Source organism: Pristis pectinata, chromosome 23 (assembly GCF_009764475.1).
Source record: "Pristis pectinata isolate sPriPec2 chromosome 23, sPriPec2.1.pri, whole genome shotgun sequence".
Classification (NCBI taxonomy): domain Eukaryota; kingdom Metazoa; phylum Chordata; class Chondrichthyes; order Rhinopristiformes; family Pristidae; genus Pristis; species Pristis pectinata.
Window position 1 is genome coordinate 28727789 of NC_067427.1, and position 20348 is coordinate 28748136.

The 20348-nt window shown below is 44.3% G+C and overlaps 1 protein-coding gene across 1 annotated transcript; it reads right to left on the minus strand.

Annotated features, from left to right (window-relative positions):
- Window positions 1-942: 942 nt before the first annotated feature.
- LOC127582248 (E3 ubiquitin-protein ligase RNF183-like) lies at window positions 943-7589 on the minus strand. The gene has a single exon (XM_052037399.1). It carries the CDS (start codon window positions 7036-7038, stop codon window positions 6472-6474), a length of 567 nt encoding a protein of 188 aa, XP_051893359.1. The 5' UTR covers window positions 7039-7589; the 3' UTR covers window positions 943-6471.
- Window positions 7590-20348: the final 12759 nt, after the last annotated feature.

Consider the following 20348-nt stretch of genomic DNA (forward strand, 5'->3'; position numbering starts at 1 on the left):
ATTTGTTATTCTGGATATATCCAGACTATCTAAATTCTTCAGTCAGATTATACCTAACCCCACAAAACTGTTCCAGGTTTAATCCCTGTCAGTGGTTATAGGAAGGAAGTGCAAGTTCTCGCGCTTGCTATTAAGTGATTCTTGTAGGAAGATGTGTGTGTAGTCACTTGATGAGGCCAGGATTGAGTTGGCTCTAATCCCTGCTGCACTCATTGTCAAGATCACAGTTGGCTGAGGTACTGATTAGCAGGGGTCAGTTGCCTTATGGTTGGGGCTAGTTGGTCCTCCATTAGTGAACTGAGGCGGCTACACATACAGTCTGTGGGATGCATTGCAGCAACTCCCAGGTATACATCTTCCAACACCTCGGACAAGGTGCGTGGAAGCACCATTACCTCCCACTTCCTCTCCAAGTCGCACTATCTTAACGTGGGCACTCCTCACCATTCCTTCAACACCTGAATCAAAATCCAGAAGCTCCCTGTTTAACACACTGCTTTGCAAGAGGGAGTGGCTTTTCATTCATAATTTAAATGCTTCTAACAGATTTCCCCCTTAGCTCTAAAGAACATAATTTAATTGATCCTCATAACTAAAGATTTTCTCTCCACATAACTGGGAAAATCCAGATAAACAACATTTGTACTCCTCCCAAGCCCTTTACATGTTCCTAAGTGTGTTGCTGAGCAGTATATACAAAACTCCGGCTGAGACCAGATGCTCAATTTGTGTAGATTTTGTCTTGGTGGATTTAGTATCATTATTTACATTGGCAAGGATCGTGTAATGCTTTCTCACTGTCTTATCAACTTGCCACTTTCAGAGATTTGAAAATATACAGATCCAACTCCCCCTGAGCCCCACCCCCTTCTGAAACTGGAGCATTTAGATTATGCTACCTCCCCTTGTTATCTGGAGTCTATTTCAAACTGCCCATTTAATACAACACCTGAGGCATCTTAGTGGACCAGACATGTAGTGCAAACCTGGGTAAAATGTCACTACGGTCAATTGGATCAGAAGCTACCCTCATTCGATGCCCAATGACTTCCAAAGCTAATAATATCTTCATTTGCCATCACAATGAGTTTGTTTTCAGTATCTTTAATTAATATTTTGGTAAAAGTTCTACAGATTCAAAATAAAGGGCTATTATTACAGTCTACATACCAGCACATACGTGGAGTCTGACAAAAATAATTAGAGAAACACAAGATCCAGATCAAACAGCATTGAATAGACAGACAGGGTCTGTCCACAGGGTCTTAATGGTCAGTACACACTCAGTATACGTCTGGTTATTTTGTGTGTCTTTTATGAAGCCCTGCAGCCATCTGCAGCTCCTTTAACATTGGCCTTGACTACCCCCTCTAGATGACACTCCCTCATCCTATAAATAAGAGTTGTGAGTTTACAGACTTTAAACCTTACACATTTCAATTGATTAGTCCGGTTTACTTTAATGTAAATCACTTCAGGAAACCCATTTACTCTCACCGGCCAGTGCTCCATCTCAAAGCTCACTTCGAACTTATCCGGAGGTATGGGGATCTCCCTGCTGTGCTTCTAAAGCTCATCTAATTAGGACAGGGGCTAGGTCCATTCAGAAAGATCACTGGTATCTTTCACTGTCAGTAGAACAGGCTGGTCCCGTCAAACAATTCGAAAACAACGAGAGGCGGCCCAGAGGTGCTGTGGGTAATCATGGTTCTTATTAGAGATGATGAGGGATTTTGTCAGTTATGCAAGATTAGTGCATTGTAACGGCATCTAACTCCCACAGGAGCGATATATCTTCTTGCTGTGAGTTCTATCTTGCTGCCTTGGTGAAGCAGCCAGCATAATCAAATACCCTATGCACCTGGGTCATTCTCTCTTCTCTCCTCTCCCATCAGGCAGAACATACAGGAGCCTGAGGGCACATACCACCAGGCTCAAGGACAGCTTCTACCCCACTGTGATAAGACTTATTGAACGGTTCCCTTATACAATGAGGTAGACTCTTGACCTTGTTTGACTTTGCACCTTATTGTCTACCTGCACTGCACTTCCTTGTAGCTGTGACAATTTACTCTGTATCCTGTTATTGTTTTTACCCTGTACTACTCCAATACACTCTGTACTACCCCAATGCACTCTGTACTGCCTCAATGCACTCTGTACTACCCCAATATACTGTGTAATGAATTGATCTCTACGAACGGTATGCAAGACAAATTTTCACTGTCACTCGGTACAAGTGACAATAATAAACAAATACCAATACGAATACCAATAAATCACTTTCACCAGCCCATTAGATGATGGTTGATTTATATCTCAACTGAATTTGGCTGCAGTTGCTACCCCTCTGTCCTCCCTTGTCCAGTAAATATCCGTGAATCTCAATCATGAGAAGTTCCAATGGGGAAATGGGTCGGGTTTCCATGATGCTTTACATGAAAAAGTGTATCCTGATTTCACTCCTAAATGCCCTAGTTCTACATTTTCAGATTATGCCCTGTTGATCTGGAGTCCCCCAGCAGAAGAAATATTTTATCTGCATCTCCCCTATTAAAGCATAATTTTAAACACCTCAATTGGATCACCCATTCACTTCTAAACAGAAAGGAATCTGAAACAACCTGGCCACGTAATAACTCTTGAGCCGGAGAGCATTCTGGTGAATCTACACTACATTCTCTCCAAGGCCACTATATAACTTTTGAGGTTTATTCCCCGAATACTCCAGACGTGGTATGACCAATGAACAACTAAAGCATCATTTCCTCACCTTGGTTTTCTAGAGGTAAAAGCCAACATACCATTGCCTTTTTGATTATTTTTTCCTGCTGGTTTTCAATGATTTGCATACTTAGATTCCCAGATTTGCAGAACATTTTCCAATTTGTCCTTTTAGGATACAAATTAGACAGGTTAATATTTTCCTTCATTGAGCCTTGACTACCACAATTTTGCTCACTTAAGTCCCTTTGCAACTTCCTGTTCCTACCTGCACAGCTTACATGTATGCATCTCTTTTTAATTCACATATAATGAAAGGATTTGTCCGGCCATGGCTTCCAAAATGCTCATCAACTTCTAATTTGTTTCACACGTTTCTCACCTGTAAATGTACAAATGGGCTTCAAGCAGGCATACAAAACAATATAGTCCACATAACTTGCATTTTTCTGAGCTTCCCTGGACTGTTGAATATGTAGCTAGACTGGACCATCCTGTATTTGACAGGTACAAAGTTCCCTTTCCCTCAAAGGTATCTCTGGCATTTATTCAATTTTGGATTTTCATTTACGTTGTTGTTAATTAAGACATCTCACAGATACCTGCGCCTAAACCGATGGGGATCTCATAGAAACCTACAAGGTTTTACAGACCTAGACAGAGTAGATCCAGATAAGATATTTATTATTTCTGGTGGCTCCAGAACTGGAGGTTGGACACAAGGAATGAAGGAATGTTCACTTAGAGATCAGGAGAAATTTCTTCAACCAGATAGTGATGGAACTGTGGGATTTTCTGCCATAGAAGGCAGTGGAGATCATGTCATCTATTCAAGAAGGAATTAAATATATTTCTTCTTGTTAAAGGAATCAAAGGAAATGGAGAGAAGATAGGAGCAGAAAGCTGAAATGGATGACCAGCCACTATTGTGTAAAGTGACCTATTTTCTCTATTTGAAGTTTCTGTCTCGATCAAGGAAACTAATTGTTAATCATGGTGGGAAAGCCAGCAGCTTTTCTAATCTGTCAGGAGTGTGTCAGAGAATGTTTATTACTTCATTCGGTATCACCAAAGCAGATGATCTCATAGATATCACATTACTGTTTGGGGAACTTGCTCTGCTCAAATCTATAGCTGCAGTTCTTGAGTTTGGACAGTGGCAACAGTTCAAAGGCCTCAGGCCATTGAAGCCAGAAAATAAATACAAGTCCCCATTTTATGATGATGAAGATTAATGACATTCTGGGCTCTGAGAAAGGGGTGTCTTTTCTGTTGTGGATCATGATCTTGTGTTAAAGGTGGATGATGATATTTTCCCATCTGATGGTATGCCAACCCAGCAGCCTCTGACCAATGGGAATATCTCTATAGCAACCTAAGGGTTGATAATAACAAAATCTTCCAGGCAATGAAAGATTAACGGCATTATTTAGACATACAGAAACAGGCCCTTCGGCCCACCAGTTCTGTGCCGACCATCATGCACCCATTAACACTAATATTTTATTCTCATATTCCCAGCAGCTCCCACTCACCCACACTAAGGGGACAATTTAGAGCGGCCAATTAACCCACTGACCCGCACGTTTTTGGGATGTGGGAGGAACCCGGAGCAGCCGAAGGAAACCCACAGACACAAGGAATATGTGCAAACAGCTCACAGCAATGAGTAGCCAAGGGAAGAACGTTCCTGTCAATCAAAGAATGAACCAATGACGACCAGCTTGTCAACAGCCCATGTGGCACAGTCCCGGAGGCTCAACAGTGAAACATTGATTCTATTATCAAAAGTATTTGGCAGCTTTGTTCAATGCCACACCCGTTACAAAATGTCAAAGTATTTGTCCCAATTCCGTTCCTACCACTTAGTAGAATCGACCATTTACCTGTTGCACAATGTGAGGCAGCGCATCGTGTCCTTGTACCTGACCTGGAGAAATGTAATCTCAACATTGCCAAGGACTATGACCTGTGTCCCTCTGCAGGATGTGGTGTAGCAGACAGACAAGTGCTGGGAGTCTGTCCCAGACACACGGATACTGGGAGTCAGTGCCCCAGACACACGGATACAGGGAGTCAGTGCCCCAGACACACGGATACTGGGAGTCAGTGCCCCAGACACATAGCTACTGTTATTTCGTGTACAACCCTCACTAGCTGGGAGTTACTGAACCAGACTCTTACTTTCTATCAGTCAGTGCACTAGAATCTGACCTGCTGCTATCAGTGTACCAGACACATAGGGCCTGGGAACACTCACTGCCAGTCATTTCACAGGCTCTCACCCACTGGGAGTTGAGGGTGGCACAGTGATGCAGACTCAAAACTGCTGTCCTGCAGCTCCAGCGACCCTGGTTCAATCCTGACCTACGGTACCGTCTGCATGGAGTTTGCACATCCTCCCTGTGACTGTGTGGTTCCAGTTTCTTCTCACATCCCAGATGTGCTGATGGGTTAATCACAACTGTAAATTACCCCCTAGTGTAAGTCGATAACAAAAGAATCAAAGTGGAGTGACGGGTGTGAGAGAGCACGAATAGGCTGCAGGGGAATGAGGAGTGGGATTACTCTGCTGGAAGCCAGCACAGAGCCAGTGGGCTGAATGTCCTCATTCTATGCTGTAATAAGTAGGGTATCAGTCAACCTGTCTGGGAGTGCGTGTACCACTCTCTCACCTGTCTGGGAGTGCGTGTACCACTCTCTCACCTGTCTGGGAAGTGTAACCTAGTCTGGACATGGTTGTTTGTGGTAATATTGTTGAGATATTGTTTGTGTCCTTTGCACTTCTGGCTCAGATCCAGGTGTAGACCTGACCACAAGTTTGCTTTCTGGGCAGGGGCCGCACACTAGGATGTGATGCTGAGGGATTTCTGATTCCTGAGTATTAGAGTAAAACCATAATTGCCAACAGTCTCAGCAAATGTTTCCTGCAGCCAATTGTTGCCTCAGACACATCGAACCCTCCACATCAGCTCAGTTTGTTTCCCGCGGCCGGTGTGCCTGGGATATCCTGTGAAGGGGGAATTGATGGGAACTCTGCAGATAGCTATGAAGCAGGAGCCCATGCAGAGTCAGGGCTGCGCTCCCCAGAGGAAGAGCCATTCAGCCCCTGGATGAGGCAGAGCTGACCAGCATTCTCTACTTGTTCAGGCACCTCAGGGACAGGTCACGGCTCCGGATCAGAAGCTTCTGCCTCCAGCTCCCACTCTGGTGACATGAACCAAAAAAATCTGCCTGGTCGCCCCGGTGCAGTTCTGAGGGAATGCCATTCTCCTGGAGGTGCAGGTGTTGGGTGGGTTCAAAAGCTCACAACGCACAATTTGAAAGAAGGACAAATGACAATCAAAAACATCTACAGATGCTGGAAATCTGAAATGAAAGTCAGAAAATGCTGGAAACACTCAGCAGGTCAGGCAGCACCTGTGGAGAGAGAAACAGTCAATGGTCTGGGTCTGAAACCCTTTGTGGTTTTGGTACTGCCTGACCAGTTTCCAGCACTTTCTGTCTTTATTTATAAAAGAGTTTCTCCCCAGTGCAATTTAGCCAACTTTCAGTCCCCGAATCACCAACTAAAACCCAATTACCTAGTCATTACCGCATTTCTATTTGTGAGGTCTTCAAATTAATTGTCCCATTTTCTACGTTACAACATAACCACACACACAAATCAGGTAGTCCATTGGCTGGAAGGCACTTGGAGACACCCCGAGGATGTGGAAGGTGCTACGTAAATGCGAGCTCGTTCCCTCAGCCCAGATCCCACAGTATTTTCTTGGTCCAGAAGAGGGAGATGACAAGAATGATTGTAATTCCGAACATGACAATGGTGATGTAGGTGACAGTTCTGCAGGGTGGGCTCTGGCAGCACTTCCACATGGTGTTCTGAGAGAGCCGGTCCTCCAGTGCTGGCGCCGCTTGTGTGCGCAGCGGCAGGCCGTTCTCCCGCTCCACGTCCAGGCTCAGGGTGTAGACGGTGGGCCGGCGCAGCAGGAAGCTGGCTTTGCCGGGACCCTTGTAGAACAGGCGGCCGTGGTCCAGGTAGACGTGGACGGGCTGCAGCCTCATGCGGCTGAGGAGCTCCACGTTGGTGCGGAGGCCGGTCACCAGCTGCCCGGCCCCCAGCGGGGTCAGGTGGCGGCACAGGGGGCAGGACATGCCCGGCTCCATCTCGGGCACAGACGCCAGGCTCATGCGGGCCAGGCACTCCAGGCAGAAGGTGTGCTTGCACTCCAGGATCTTGGGCATGCGGAAGGCGTTGTCGTAGGGGTTCCAGCAGACAGCACACTCGCACTCAGAGCCATTTCCTTCCAGCATGGTGGCAAGGTCTGAGCCACATACACACACACACACACACACACGTATCACTGTGTAGTGAATTGACCTGTACGATCGGTTTGTAAGACAGGCTTTTCACTGTACCTCGGTACAAGTGACAATAATAAACCAATACCAATACATGAAGCTTCCCTTCCTTCCCACTCCGGCTCGCACAGCGGCTTTTCTCCGGCGTCTTATGTGGCTCTGGACAGATCGGTCGCTCACCCAGAGTCTCCCCCACCTCTCTCTCTCTCTCTTGGCAGGAACTACCAGTCCGTGTCTCACAATGGAATCAAAGCTCGGTTACATCCTGTCCCGCTGAAAGCTGAGAGCTTCACTCGCAGGTACTCAGGCTCGGCAGGTCTCTCGTTTATCCCCAGCCCCCGGATTCCAGCCTTTCTCATCAGCCGCAGCCTTCAGAGTTAAGTTAACCAGACATGTTCGGCCGACTTTGCACCAGCTGAGAGACACCCGGAGTGTCCTTATTTGAAACGGACGGCTGGTCTGCTGCAGGAATCCTTCTGGAAGCGGAGGCTCTGTGACACAGGGAGGTGAGCGCATTGTGTTCCCTGTGAGGAGCTGGCGGAACAGGTTCCACTGGTTTCAGCCTGGGAGAGATCACGTCTCAGGCAGCCGCCTCCTCTTGGCTGCTTCACTGTGAGCAGCTTGGCCCGGGCTCACCCCGTCAGTCACAGGCCGGGGACATCAGTGCGGCTGCCCCCGGTCCGAGGGCTGGGGGGGGGGGGGGGGTGCGTGGGGTGGAGGTGGGGGTGCAGTGAGCACGGGCAGGTCTGTCTCTACCGGAGCAGGTACACGGGCACATAAAGCCTGCCGGGGTCATCGGAGGGGGTTTGCCCAGGGGCAGGTGATGCTCCTGAGGTTGAGGGGTGGAGGGGAGGAGGGGTGGGGAGTTGGGGTGGAAGGTGGGAGTTAGGGGGTGGGGAGTGGAGGGTGGGTGTGGGGTGGAGAGGGTGGGGTTGTGGTGGAGAGTTTGGGGGGTGGGGGTGAAGAGGGTGGGGGTGGAAGGAAGGTGGAGGTGGGGGTGGGGGTGGGGGTAGAGGTGGGTGGGATTCGGAGAGGGTAGGGGGTGGAGGTGGAGGGTTGGCGGTGGAGAGGGTAGGGGTGGGTGGGGTGGAGAGGACGGGGTGAGGGTGGAGGGTTGGCGGTGGAGAGGGTAGGGGTGGGTGGGGTGGAGAGGACGGGGGTGGGGGTGGGGGTGGGGTGGAAGGTGAAGGATTGGGGTGGGGATAGGGATGGAAGTAGGGTGTGGAGAGGGTGGGGTGATGGGGGTGGAGAGCCGGGGTGTGAGCCGGAGGGAAGCTCGGTGTAAAGTGACGATTTAGAACAGAACAAGACCTGTCCGTGACAGAAGATGCAGCTGGAGCTACAAACTCTGGGAGGCTCCACGTGGCTCACTCGGGCCTGACTTAGCCGACACGGCCCTTCTGGGTAGAGATTTCAAGAGACTCGCCACCGAAGAAATTTCTTCTCATCTCTGTCCTTAAGGGATGAGCCCTTAATGTGAGTCCTTGACCCCAGTTCTGAACACCCCAGCCAGGGGAAACGTCGTTCCCTTCCCTCCCTCTACTCTGACATGCTGTGTAGGAACTTTGTTTCAATGAGTTCAACTCTCATTCTAAACTCTAGTGGGTTCAGGTGCAGTTTGCTCTTTCTCCTCATGAGACAATGCACCCTAACCCCTAATCACCCCGATCCCAGGAATCATTTCTCGTGAGCCTTTGCTGTACCGCTATTGCAAGTTCCTCCTTCCTCAGGGAACCAGACCTGTTCACAACATTCCAGATGGTGTCCCATCAAATCCCTGCATAATCCCTGCATCTCCAGCCCACACCATGCTGCCCTTCCTCGCTCATCTGCCCTAAATCCCATTTGTCAGTAAAATGGTCACCTGAAGGAACTTTGTGGATGACCTTTGTGAAGAGTAAAACTTTTGCCTTACTGTAATAACATTTAAATTAATCCGTCACGTCAACCTGACGCAGAGCTGGTAACGTCAACATAAGCTAAACAAAATGCAAAAATGATTTGTTTTCACCCTGGAAATCTTTGCAGCAAACCTCACTAACACAGAGGAGACACAGAACTGGCGCTGGAGCCTCTCCACAGGACCCAGTGGTGAAGATTGGAGGGGAAGACAGTGTTGGATGGAAAGGGATTAGGGTGAACCATCTTGCATCGGCCTTGAGGTATCATGGTGGAAGATGAACAGGACTTGGAAAATCCACCTGATAGATTTCGCCTGAATGAAGCATTGACTGTTTACAAAGAGGAGCCCTTTAAGACCTGGAGCCAGAGCTGTTGACAGCAGCTACACTAAAGTCAATAATGATTTGACAAGGTATATGCTGCATCCTTTATGTACGGATATACATTAGGAGCAGGAGTAGGTCATCCAAACCATCGGGCCTATTGTCCATCTGATAAAACCCTGACTGACCTGATTGCTGCTTCCACCCTGCATTCTAGTCTACCCGTGGTAACCTTTCAACCCTTGCTTATCAAGAATGCATTGACTTCTGACTCAAGAATATTCAAAGACTCTGCTTCCACACCTTGAGATAGAGAGTTCCAAAGACTCACAGCCATCTGAGAGAAAATATTTCACCTCATCTCTGTTTTATTTTTGAATAGTAATCCCAAAAGAGGAAACATCCACTCCACACCTACCCTGTCAGGACCCCTCAGGATCCAATATATTTCAATCAAATCCCCTCTCACTCTTCTAAAGTCCAGCAGATACAAGCCTAAGCTGTCCAGCCTTTCCCCGTACGACAACCTGCCCATCTCAGGTATCAGTGCACCTTCTCTGATCTGTTTCCAGCACATTAACATCCTTCCTTAAATAAGGAGACCAATGCTGTACACAGTATTCCAGATATGGTCTCACTAATGCTCTATAAAACTGAAGCATAACTTCTTTTATATTTAATTCCCCTCACAATAAACAATAACATCGTCAGTTTTTGTAATTCTTGCTCTACCTGAATCATTTAGTGAATCATGCACCAGGAGCCCAGACCCCTCTGTATCTCAGAGCTCCTCAATCACTTCACATTTAGATAATATCCATCCTTCTTCATTATTATTTTTCTATCCAATAGGAACCACTTCGCATTTTCCCACATTATACTCCATTTGCCAGATCTTTGCCCACTCATTTAACCTATCTATATCCCCTTGTCTCCTCCTGATGTCCTCTTCACAACTTGTTTTCCTACCTATTTTGTGTCATCAGCAAAGTTAACAGTCATTATCTTTGGTGCTTTCATCTAAGTAATTTATATAATAATAAGTTGTAACCCAGTGCCAATCCATGTCGCACGCCAATTATATGGAAGCCTTGGCCAGCCAGAACGCACCCATGTTTTTACATGAGGATCACCATCTAAAGCTGCTGATTGCACAGGCGAGACCCACAGCGTGAATTAGCACTCACTCTCTTGCACAGAACGCAGTGCCACACACAGCTTCACATTCCTAGTGCTCATCTACATCACCTGACCAACCGCTTCCCCCAGCCAAACTAAATTCTTCCTCTCCCCAGAATTTTGGTTTCCAATAACCTATTGCATTTAAATGTTGAGGCTGATGAAAAATCGTCTTTTAATATCTCTGCTACTTTTCTCCTGGTCTCTTCACACCAGTGTTCAGGATCTGCGTTGACCACCTCTGTGGTTTGTATACAACGATCTGATTTATTATGGACTGAAACTTTCCTCTTAGAAAGTGTGGCCTTGGCTGATAAGAGAAGTCAAAGGTGATATTAGATCAAAAGAGAAGGTGGATGAAGTTGGCAAAGGGTCCAGTAAACTTGAGGATTAGCAAAAGTTCAAAATTCAGCAAAGAAAGACCAAAGCAGATTCAGACTCAGATTATTATCGTCATACACACCAGGGTGCAATGAAACTCCTTGCTCGCATGAAGCTCACAGAGTAAGCAGTACACATGGTAATAATGCAGGCACGGTAGTGTAGTGGTTAGCATAATGCTTTACAGCACCAGTGACCCAGGTTCAATTCTGGCCGCTGTCTGTAAGGAGTTTGTACGTGCTCCCCGTGTCTGCGTGGGTTTCCTCCGGATGCTCCGGTTTCCTCCCACATTCCAAAGACGTACAGGTTAGGAAGTTGTGGGCATGCTATGTTGGCGCCGGAAGCGTGGCGACACTTGCGGGCTGCCCCCAGCACACTGCTCAAAGATGCATTTCACTGTGTGTTTCAATGTACATGTGACTAATAAACAAATCTTAAATCTTAAATACAGTGACGAGGGCAAAACAACAGAGTGGTGCAATGATTGCAGTGCAGTCTGAAGTAGTGCAAAACGAAATGCTAAAGTGACAATAACGGAAGAAGTAGAATTAAGGGTTCAAGAACGTGGCAGCACCACTGGGAAGGAGGTGTGACAGAGGTGTGAAAGTCTGACAGCAGTGGGGAAGCTGCTGCTCTTGAGTCTGGTCGTCCGGTCTTTCAGGCTCCTGAAGGTAGAGGAGAGAAAAAGGAATGGCCAGGGGGACAGGCACCCTTGACTGATAAGGAACAAGAGAATAAAATACAAGGGGAAGCGAGTTAGGGACATTAAAAAAAAGATTGTAAGAGTTTCTATTTATATGTAAAAAGCAACAGTTAATGTGGGTCCCTCACACCCAAAACTGTTGTAGTGGGGATAAGGAAATGGCAGAGAAATTAAATAAATATTTTGATCTGTTTGCGTAGAAGAAGACACAGTGTTACGGACTCAGTGAAAGTCCCTTTAAGATAGAGAGTGTGTGTGTATGTGTGTGTGGGGCGTGCTTACGTCAATAGAAGATAAAGGACGTAATGACGTTGCTGGAGAGGTTAGAAGAAGAAGAAGGAGAGAGAGAGAGAAGGGAGAGAGACACCAGCCTGCTTGTTTTCTCTATCGATGGATGAGAAACAATAACTGTGTTTGCCACTGAAATCCATGTATGGAAGTTGGAAGTAATCCGGTGGAGTTCACTTTGTTGCTGACCTGTAGAAGGAAACAGGTATTTGTGTGTGGACGACCACGGTTCGGATGCTTTCGGGATGAGGAAGTCACTACCGAGTAAACACTGAAGTGTCGTTTGGGTTCCATCGTGGAACATTTGGATTTCGTATGTACTCTCTCTATGTTTTTCTACATCTACATCTTATCTTCAGACAACGGTGGTTGTTGAAGAAGCCCTTGCTCATGTTTCACCTTATGGCTTGCGGAACTGAACTTTAAGAACCATTCCGGAACTGGGAGTTTTGGACTTTGTCACACACACACACGAAGAGTTTAGTTTTGGGGTTAACGTTCGAGGTTTAACATTTTTGAATTCTAACATACTAACATTTTTACTTTTATTTTACGTATTATCATAAGTAGTGATTAATAAAATAGTTTTTAACACTAAATCATGCTCAGTGTGTTTCTTTTGTTGCTGGTTCGTGACAAAATTGGGGGCTCATCCGGGATAGTTCCCAAGGTTAACGAGATTCATCCGGGATCCAATCCAAAGATTTTTGAGGGAGGCCTGATAAATTCTTTTTAATTGGCTTGTGTGTGTAGAAACCAGCAGCAATGGATATTAAGGCATTTTTGGAGTCACCAACCCAAAAGGGATTGGAGGTGGCGAAAAAGGATGATTTGATAAAGATTGCTACAAGGCTAAACCTTACAGAAGTAAAGCAGTCTATGAGAAAGGCAGATATTCAGAGACTGATAGCTGGCCATTATGTGGAAAAGAAGGTGTTTGAGAAGGAAGTGTTAAAACAGTTTCCTGGCAGTGAAATAGCAATTTCTGAGGCACAGGTGCAGCTGGCAAAGATAGAGGCTGAACGAGAACAAACCCAGTTAAAGATAAAGGCTGAACGAGAGCAAAAGAGATTAGAAGCTGAACGAGAGCAAAAGAGATTAGAGGCCGAACAAGAGGAATTAGAGACTGAACAAAAGCTAACTCAGATGAAGATAGAGGCTGATCTAGCAATGAAGCAGATGGAATTGAAGAGGATGGAGCTGGATAGTGAGGAGAAGGAGAAACAGAGGCAGCATGAGTTACAAATGAAGCGTAGGAGTTTGGAATCTGATTCTGAAGATGGTTTTTCAGCCAGCAGGGAGGTTCGATTAGTCCCTCCTTTTGAAGAAGATCAGGTTGATCAGTATTTCCAACATTTTGAAAAGGTTGCTGTGAGTTCAAACTGGCCAAAGGAAGGATGGGCTCTTATGGTACAGAGTGTGATTAAAGGTAAAGCTCAAAAAGTTTATTCTGCTTTGTCTGCTGAGGATGCAGCTGATTATACCAAGGTAAAACAAGCTATTTTGAAGGCCTATGAATTGGTACCTGAGGCTTATAGACAAAAATTCAGAGATTTGAGGAAATCTGCGGATCAGACTTATATGGAATTTGCCAATGGAAAGAGAATATGTTTTGAACGATGGTGTCTGGCTAAAAATGTAGATGGGGATTATGATAAATTGACAGAATTGATACTAGTGGAAGACTTTAAAAGATGTGTTCCAGCTGAATTAACAACATATTTAAATGAAAAGGCAGTGGAAACTTTACAAGAAACTGCTAGGTTGGCAGATGATTATGCTTTAACCCATAAATCCAAATGGGGACAATCTAAAACCTTTCAAAAGAGTTACAAAGACAATCCAGGTAAACCAGAGATTAAATTGGGAGGTAATCAAAAAGGAAAAGATGAAAAGAAGCCAGGGCTGGAGAAACCTGTTGAGCGTACTTGTTATTACTGTAGGAAACCTGGCCATGTGATATCTAATTGTGCCCTTTTGAAGAAAAGGAAGGAAGCTGTGCCCAATGCTTGCTTTCAGGCAATTAAAAATCAAAAAGGTTTAGGAGATGCTGTTAAAGACCAGTCCTTGCAAGAGGGAAAAGCGGAAAAGTTGGAGGAGGTGAGAAAAGAATTCCGTTCGTATGTATCAGAGGGTTTTGTTTCACTGAATGATGAGTCACCCCAGGTGCCAGTGAAAATTCTTAAAGATACTGGGGCTAGTCAATCTCTCTTGCTGGACAGTGTTTTAAATTTTGGAGAAGAAAGTGACACTGGTGAAGTAAATCTAGTACGAGGCGTTACAGGTGAGACCATGTCTGTCCCTTTTCACAGGGTGATTTTAAAGTCAAAGTTCGTAGAAGGACCAGTCGAGATAGGGATAAGACCTAGTTTGCCAGTGGAAGGAGTTTCTTTGTTATTGGGAAATGACCTTGCAGATGGAGAAATTGTTCCTGTGATACGGTTAACGACCAAACCAAGGATTGATGAGTCTGAGAATGATCCAGATGTTTACCCATCATGTGCGGTGACTCGAGCTAGAGCTAAAGAATTAGCCAAGACAGACAGTCCGATGCAGTCTGATGTGGTTCCTTGTGACAGTCCTAAACAGGAAGAAAATTATGATGCCTTATCTGAGACTTTTCTGTCTTCACTGGAGAATCAACATCCTTATAGTGAGCCTGAATTTAAAGATTTGTCTTTGTTGAGGAAGGATTTTATGGTGGAACAGACAAAGGACCCTGAGTTGACAGAATTGAAAGAAAAAGCACTCTCATGCGAGGAGATTGAAAAAGTGCCAATGGGATATTATGTCAAAAATGGAGTGTTAATGAGGAAATGGAGACCTCCTCATGTTCCTGTTAATGAGGAATGGGAAGTTATTCATCAGGTTGTTGTTCCAAAGGTTTATAGGGATGAGATTTTAAACCTGGCCCACAGTATGCCTTTGGGTGGTCATTTTGGTGTGAATAAAACTGTAGGGAAGATCTTGAAACAATTCTATTGGCCTGGTTTGAGTAAAGATGTGGTGATGTTTTGTTGAACCTGCCACACATGTCAGATGGTAGGTAAACCAAATCAAAAACCCCCTGTGGCTCCTTTGAAGCCAATTCCTGCTTTTGGGGAACCCTTTTCGAAGGTGATTGTGGACTGTGTTGGCCCCTTACCAAAGTCTAAGACTGGAAATCAGTATTTGTTAACCATCATGTGTGCCACTTCTAGATTTCCAGAGGCAATACCCCTTAGAAATATTAAGGCCAAGACGGTGTCAAAGGCTCTTGTAAAATTTTTTACCTTGTTTGGTTTGCCAAAAGAAATCCAATCTGATCAAGGTAGTAATTTTATGTCAAAAATTTTTCAACAAATAGTCTATGAGCTGGGAGCAAAGCAGATTGTATCATCTGCATATCACCCAGAATCTCAAGGAGCTCTGGAGAGATTTCATTCTACTCTCAAAAATATGCTGAAGACGTATTGCTTTGAAAACACCAAGGATTGGGACGAAGGTATCCATTTACTTTTGTTTGCCGTTAGAGAATCAATCCAGGAGTCAATAGGATTTAGTCCATTTGAGCTTGTATTTGGACATAGGGTGAGAGGACCTTTGGAGTTGTTAAGAGAGCAATGGGTTAATGAGGAAGTTCACTTGAGTCTGTTGGACTATGTCCAAAAATTTAAAACTTGGTTGGAGAGAGTCTGCCAGCTAGCGAGAGAGAATTTGAAAACTAGCCAGATAAGAATGAAGACATATTTTGATAGACGTGCTCGGCCTAGGACATTTGCAGTGGGACAAAAGGTGTTGGTATTTTTCCCTAGCCAAAATAATCCCTTGCAATCTCGTTTTTCTGGACCCTATGTTATTGAATCTCGAGTGACTGATCTAACATATATAATCAAAACACCAGATAGACGCAAGAAAACACAACTCTGTCATGTAAACATGTTAAAACCTTATTATGAGAGGGATTCAGTTGTGGCCTTGGTGGATGGTGTAAAGGTTGTTTCTAGAATGCCTGATGTTGATGTTGAGGAAGGCCAATTTAGACCAAATATTGTTCCATCGAAACTAAAAAACCAAAATATCATGGAGAACCTTGAAACGAAGTTGGACCATTTACAAGTTTCACAAAAACAACAGATGAGAGAATTAATTTTAAAATTTAAAAATCTGTTCCCAGATGTTCCAAACAGAACATCGATAATTACCCATGATGTTGATGTTGGGGATGCAAAACCAATCAAACAACACCCATATCGAATGAATGTGGAAAAAAGTAAACTTGTTGATCAGGAAATAAAATACATGTTGGAAAATGATATTATTAGACATTCTACTTCAAATTGGAGTTCGCCCTGTGTTATTGTACCTAAACCTAATGGAACTGTTAGATTTTGCACAGATTACAGGAAAGTGAATGCTGTAACAAAGTCTGATGCTTACCCTATTCCTAGGGTGGATGATTGCATAGACAGAGTGGGAAAGGCAAAATTTCTTACACAGATTGACCTATTAAAAGGGTACTGGTGTGTTCCATTAACAGATAGAGGAAGGGAAATTTCAGCCTTTGTAACCCCTTCTGGATTGTATGAATACAATGTTTTGCCATTTGGAATGAAAAATGCTCCGGCAACATTTCAAAGAATGATTAATTCAGTGATTCATGGGTTAAAACATACAGATGCCTACATTGATGACTTAGTGACTGGGAATGATACTTGGGAAGATCACATCTCTGCGTTAGAAAGGTTGTTTGAAAGACTTTCCAAGGCTAACCTTACAGTTAACTTGGCTAAAAGTGAATTTGGCCATGCCACTGTGACGTATCTTGGTTATGTTGTAGGTCAAGGCAAGCAAGCTCCTGTTCAGGCAAAAGTTCAAGCAATATCTGAGTTCCCTATTCCCACAGGTACGAGGACTGTTAAAAGATTTTTGGGAATGGTTGGATATTATCGAAAATTTTGTAAAAATTTTGCTGATATTGCTCTTCCCCTAACTAATCTTCTGAAGAAGGGAGTAAAGTTTGTTTGGACAGATTCTTGTCAAGAAGCATTTGAGAAACTGAAAGCCATTTTATGCTACCATCCTGTGCTCAAAACACCTGACTTTGAAAAGCCATTTTCATTAGCAGTAGATGCCAGTGATGAAGCTGAAGGAGCTGTGTTGTTTCAGAAGGGTGACCTTGATGATATTGACCATCCTGTAGCTTACTTTTCAAAGAAATTTAATGAGCATCAAAAGAATTATTCCACCATAGAGAAAGAATTACTGTCGCTTGTTTTAGCCTTGCAACATTTCAGTGTATATGTTTGCACCGCTCAGAAACCATTGACTGTATATACAGATCATAACCCACTGGTGTTTCTGAGCCGAGTCAAAAACAAGAACAGAAGGCTGTTAAACTGGAGTTTAATTTTGCAAGAGTTTGATCTCATGATAACTCACATTAAAGGCAAAGATAATGTGATTGCTGATTGTCTTTCCCGATGTTAAATGGGAAACATGTATCTGTACTAATCTGATAGTCTGTAGTTGTGTAGCATGATAATTATTAACATTACTAACTGTATGCGCGGTTAAATTTTTCTTGGGAAAAATTTTTTTTTAGGTGGGAGGTGTTACGGACTCAGTGAAAGTCCCTTTAAGATAGAGAGTGTGTGTGTATGTGTGTGTGGGGCGTGCTTACGTCAATAGAAGATAAAGGACGTAATGACGTTGTTGAAGAGGTTAGAAGAAGAAGGAGAGAGAGAGAGAGAAGGGAGAGAGACACCAGCCTGCTTGTTTTCTCTATCGATGGATGAGAAACAATAACTGTGTTTGCCACTGAAATCCATGTATGGAAGTTGGAAGTAATCCGGTGGAGTTCACTTTGTTGCTGACCTGTAGAAGGAAACAGGTATTTGTGTGTGGACGACCACGGTTCGGATGCTTTCGGGGTGAGGAAGTCACTACCGAGTAAACACTGAAGTGTCGTTTGGGTTCCATCGTGGAACATTTGGATTTCGTATGTACTCTCTCTATGTTTTTCTACATCTACATCTTATCTTCAGACAACGGTGGTTGTTGAAGAAGCCCTTGCTCATGTTTCACCTTATGGCTTGCGGAACTGAACTTTAAGAACCATTCCGGAACTGGGAGTTTTGGACTTTGTCACACACACACACGAAGAGTTTAGTTTTGGGGTTAACGTTCGAGGTTTAACATTTTTGAATTCTAACATACTAACATTTTTACTTTTATTTTACGTATTATCATAAGTAGTGATTAATAAAATAGTTTTTAACACTAAATCATGCTCAGTGTGTTTCTTTTGTTGCTGGTTCGTGACAACAGAAATAACAACAGAAACTAAGTGAGGAATGCAAAAAAACTAACAGTATCGGAGAAATTAGTGGGACTGAAACTCATGACGTTGCCATGACCTGAATCCTGAGTTTCTGAAAGAGGCGGCGATGGTGATAGTAGATGCACTGCTTGTCATCTTCCAAAATCCCAGAGATTCTTGAGCAGTTGTGATAGATTGGATGGTAGCAAATGTAAACCCACAAGGAGGGAGACTAAGTACAAGAAGCTATAGGCCAGTTACTCTGGCATTAGTAGTAGGGATCTGTTATTAAGGAAGTGGTAACAGGTGACTTAGAAAATAAGAATGTTGGGCAGAGTCATGACTTTATGAAAAGCACTCATGCTTGAGAGACCGATAGGTGTTGGGTTCAGAGGGGACTGGGTGTCCCTGTATATAAATCACTGAAACTCCATAGTATGTTGGCTTTCATTGCCAGAGAATTTGAGTACAAGAGTAGAGGTATTTTGCTTCAATGATGGGCAACATTGATTAGATTGCATCTGAAATATTGTGATAGAGGGAGTGTAGTGAGGGTCAACCAGGTTCATTCCTGGGATGGCCGGCTTGTTGCATGAGGAGAGAACATCAGAACACAAGAAAATAGGAGCAGGAGGAGGCCACTCGGCCCCTCAAACCTGCCCCACCATTGAATGTGATCATGGCTGATCTGCCCCAGCAACAAAGAATCTACTGGAGGAACTCAGTGGGTCAAGCATCATCTGTGGGGGAAAGGGACTGTCAACACTTTGAGTCAAAACCCTGCATCATGACTAAGTCGAGAGGGAAGGTAGCCAAACAGTGTAAAAGAGTTATTGTGACGTCTGACTCCTGCTGATGGCTCTTTTGTTCAAGTCGTTTGATTTTAACTGGATATTCTTCTGAAAGTGGCAGAACTTGCAGCTCTTTCAGAGGCATTATAGTATTGGAAAGATTGAAGTTTAAACATATACATTGCAGTAGGTTAAGCTCCCAGACTAGTGCATAACATCTTATGATCTCAGCAAGAATGGGATTCACAGACTTCGCAGGGACTAGGATTCGACAGATAAATGTAATACAGAAATTGTTAGCAGCAGGACAATTGCCAGAAGAGGTTGCAGAAGTTAAGGTGAAAGGGAGTCGTCAAAGGACAAAAAGGAATCATATGGGCTGTGAACTGAGTCAAACCATGACCCGTAGAGGTCACTAGTGGAGCAAAGCTACTCCCATATAGGGTTAATACTGGTCCTGGGTCAGAAGGATCTATGTCATCAAATTAAATGTTTAAAGGACAGAAGAAAATAACAATATTGCCAGTCAGAATGGACTGGACCACATGTGGTACTATCAGGCACGGTAGTGTAGTGGTTAGCGTAACGCTATTACAGCGCCAGTGACCCGGGTTTAATTCCCGCCGCTGTCTGTAAGGAGTTTGTACATTCTCCCCGTGTCCGTGTGGGTTTCCTCTGGGTGCTCCGGTTTCCTCCCACATTCCAAAGGCGTATGGGTTAGGAAGTTGTGGGCATGCTATGTTGGCGCCGGAAGCGTGGTGACACTTGTGGGCTGCCCCCAGAACACTTTACGCAAAAAGATGCATTTCGCTGTGTTTTTCGCTGTACATGTGACTAATAAAGATATCTTGTCTAACTAACAATAAGCTGGATGGTAACAGTCTTTTCTCAAGGGTGGGGGAGTCCAAAACTAAGGGGCATAGGTTTAGGGTGAGAGGGGAAAGATTTAAATGTGACCTGTTACGAACCAGCAACAAAAGAAACACACTGAGTCATGATTCAGTGTTAGAAACTATTTTATTAATCACTACTTATGATAATACGAAAAATAAAAGTAAAAATGTTAGTATGTTAGAATTAAAAAATGTTAAACCTTGAACATTAACCCTGAAAACTAAACTCTTCGTGTGTGTGTGGCAGAGTTCCAAACTCCAAGTGCAGGAATGGTTCTTAAAGTTCAGTTCCGCAAGCCATAAAGTGAAACATGAGCAAAGGATTCTTCAACAACCACCGTTGTCTGAAGATAAAACGTAGATGTAGAGAACATAGAGAGAATAATTACGAAATTCAAATGTTCCACGATGGAACCCAAACACCTCAGTGTTGACTTGGTAGTGAGTTCCTCACCCCGAAAAGCATCCGAATCGTGGTCGTCCACACAAATACCTGTTTCC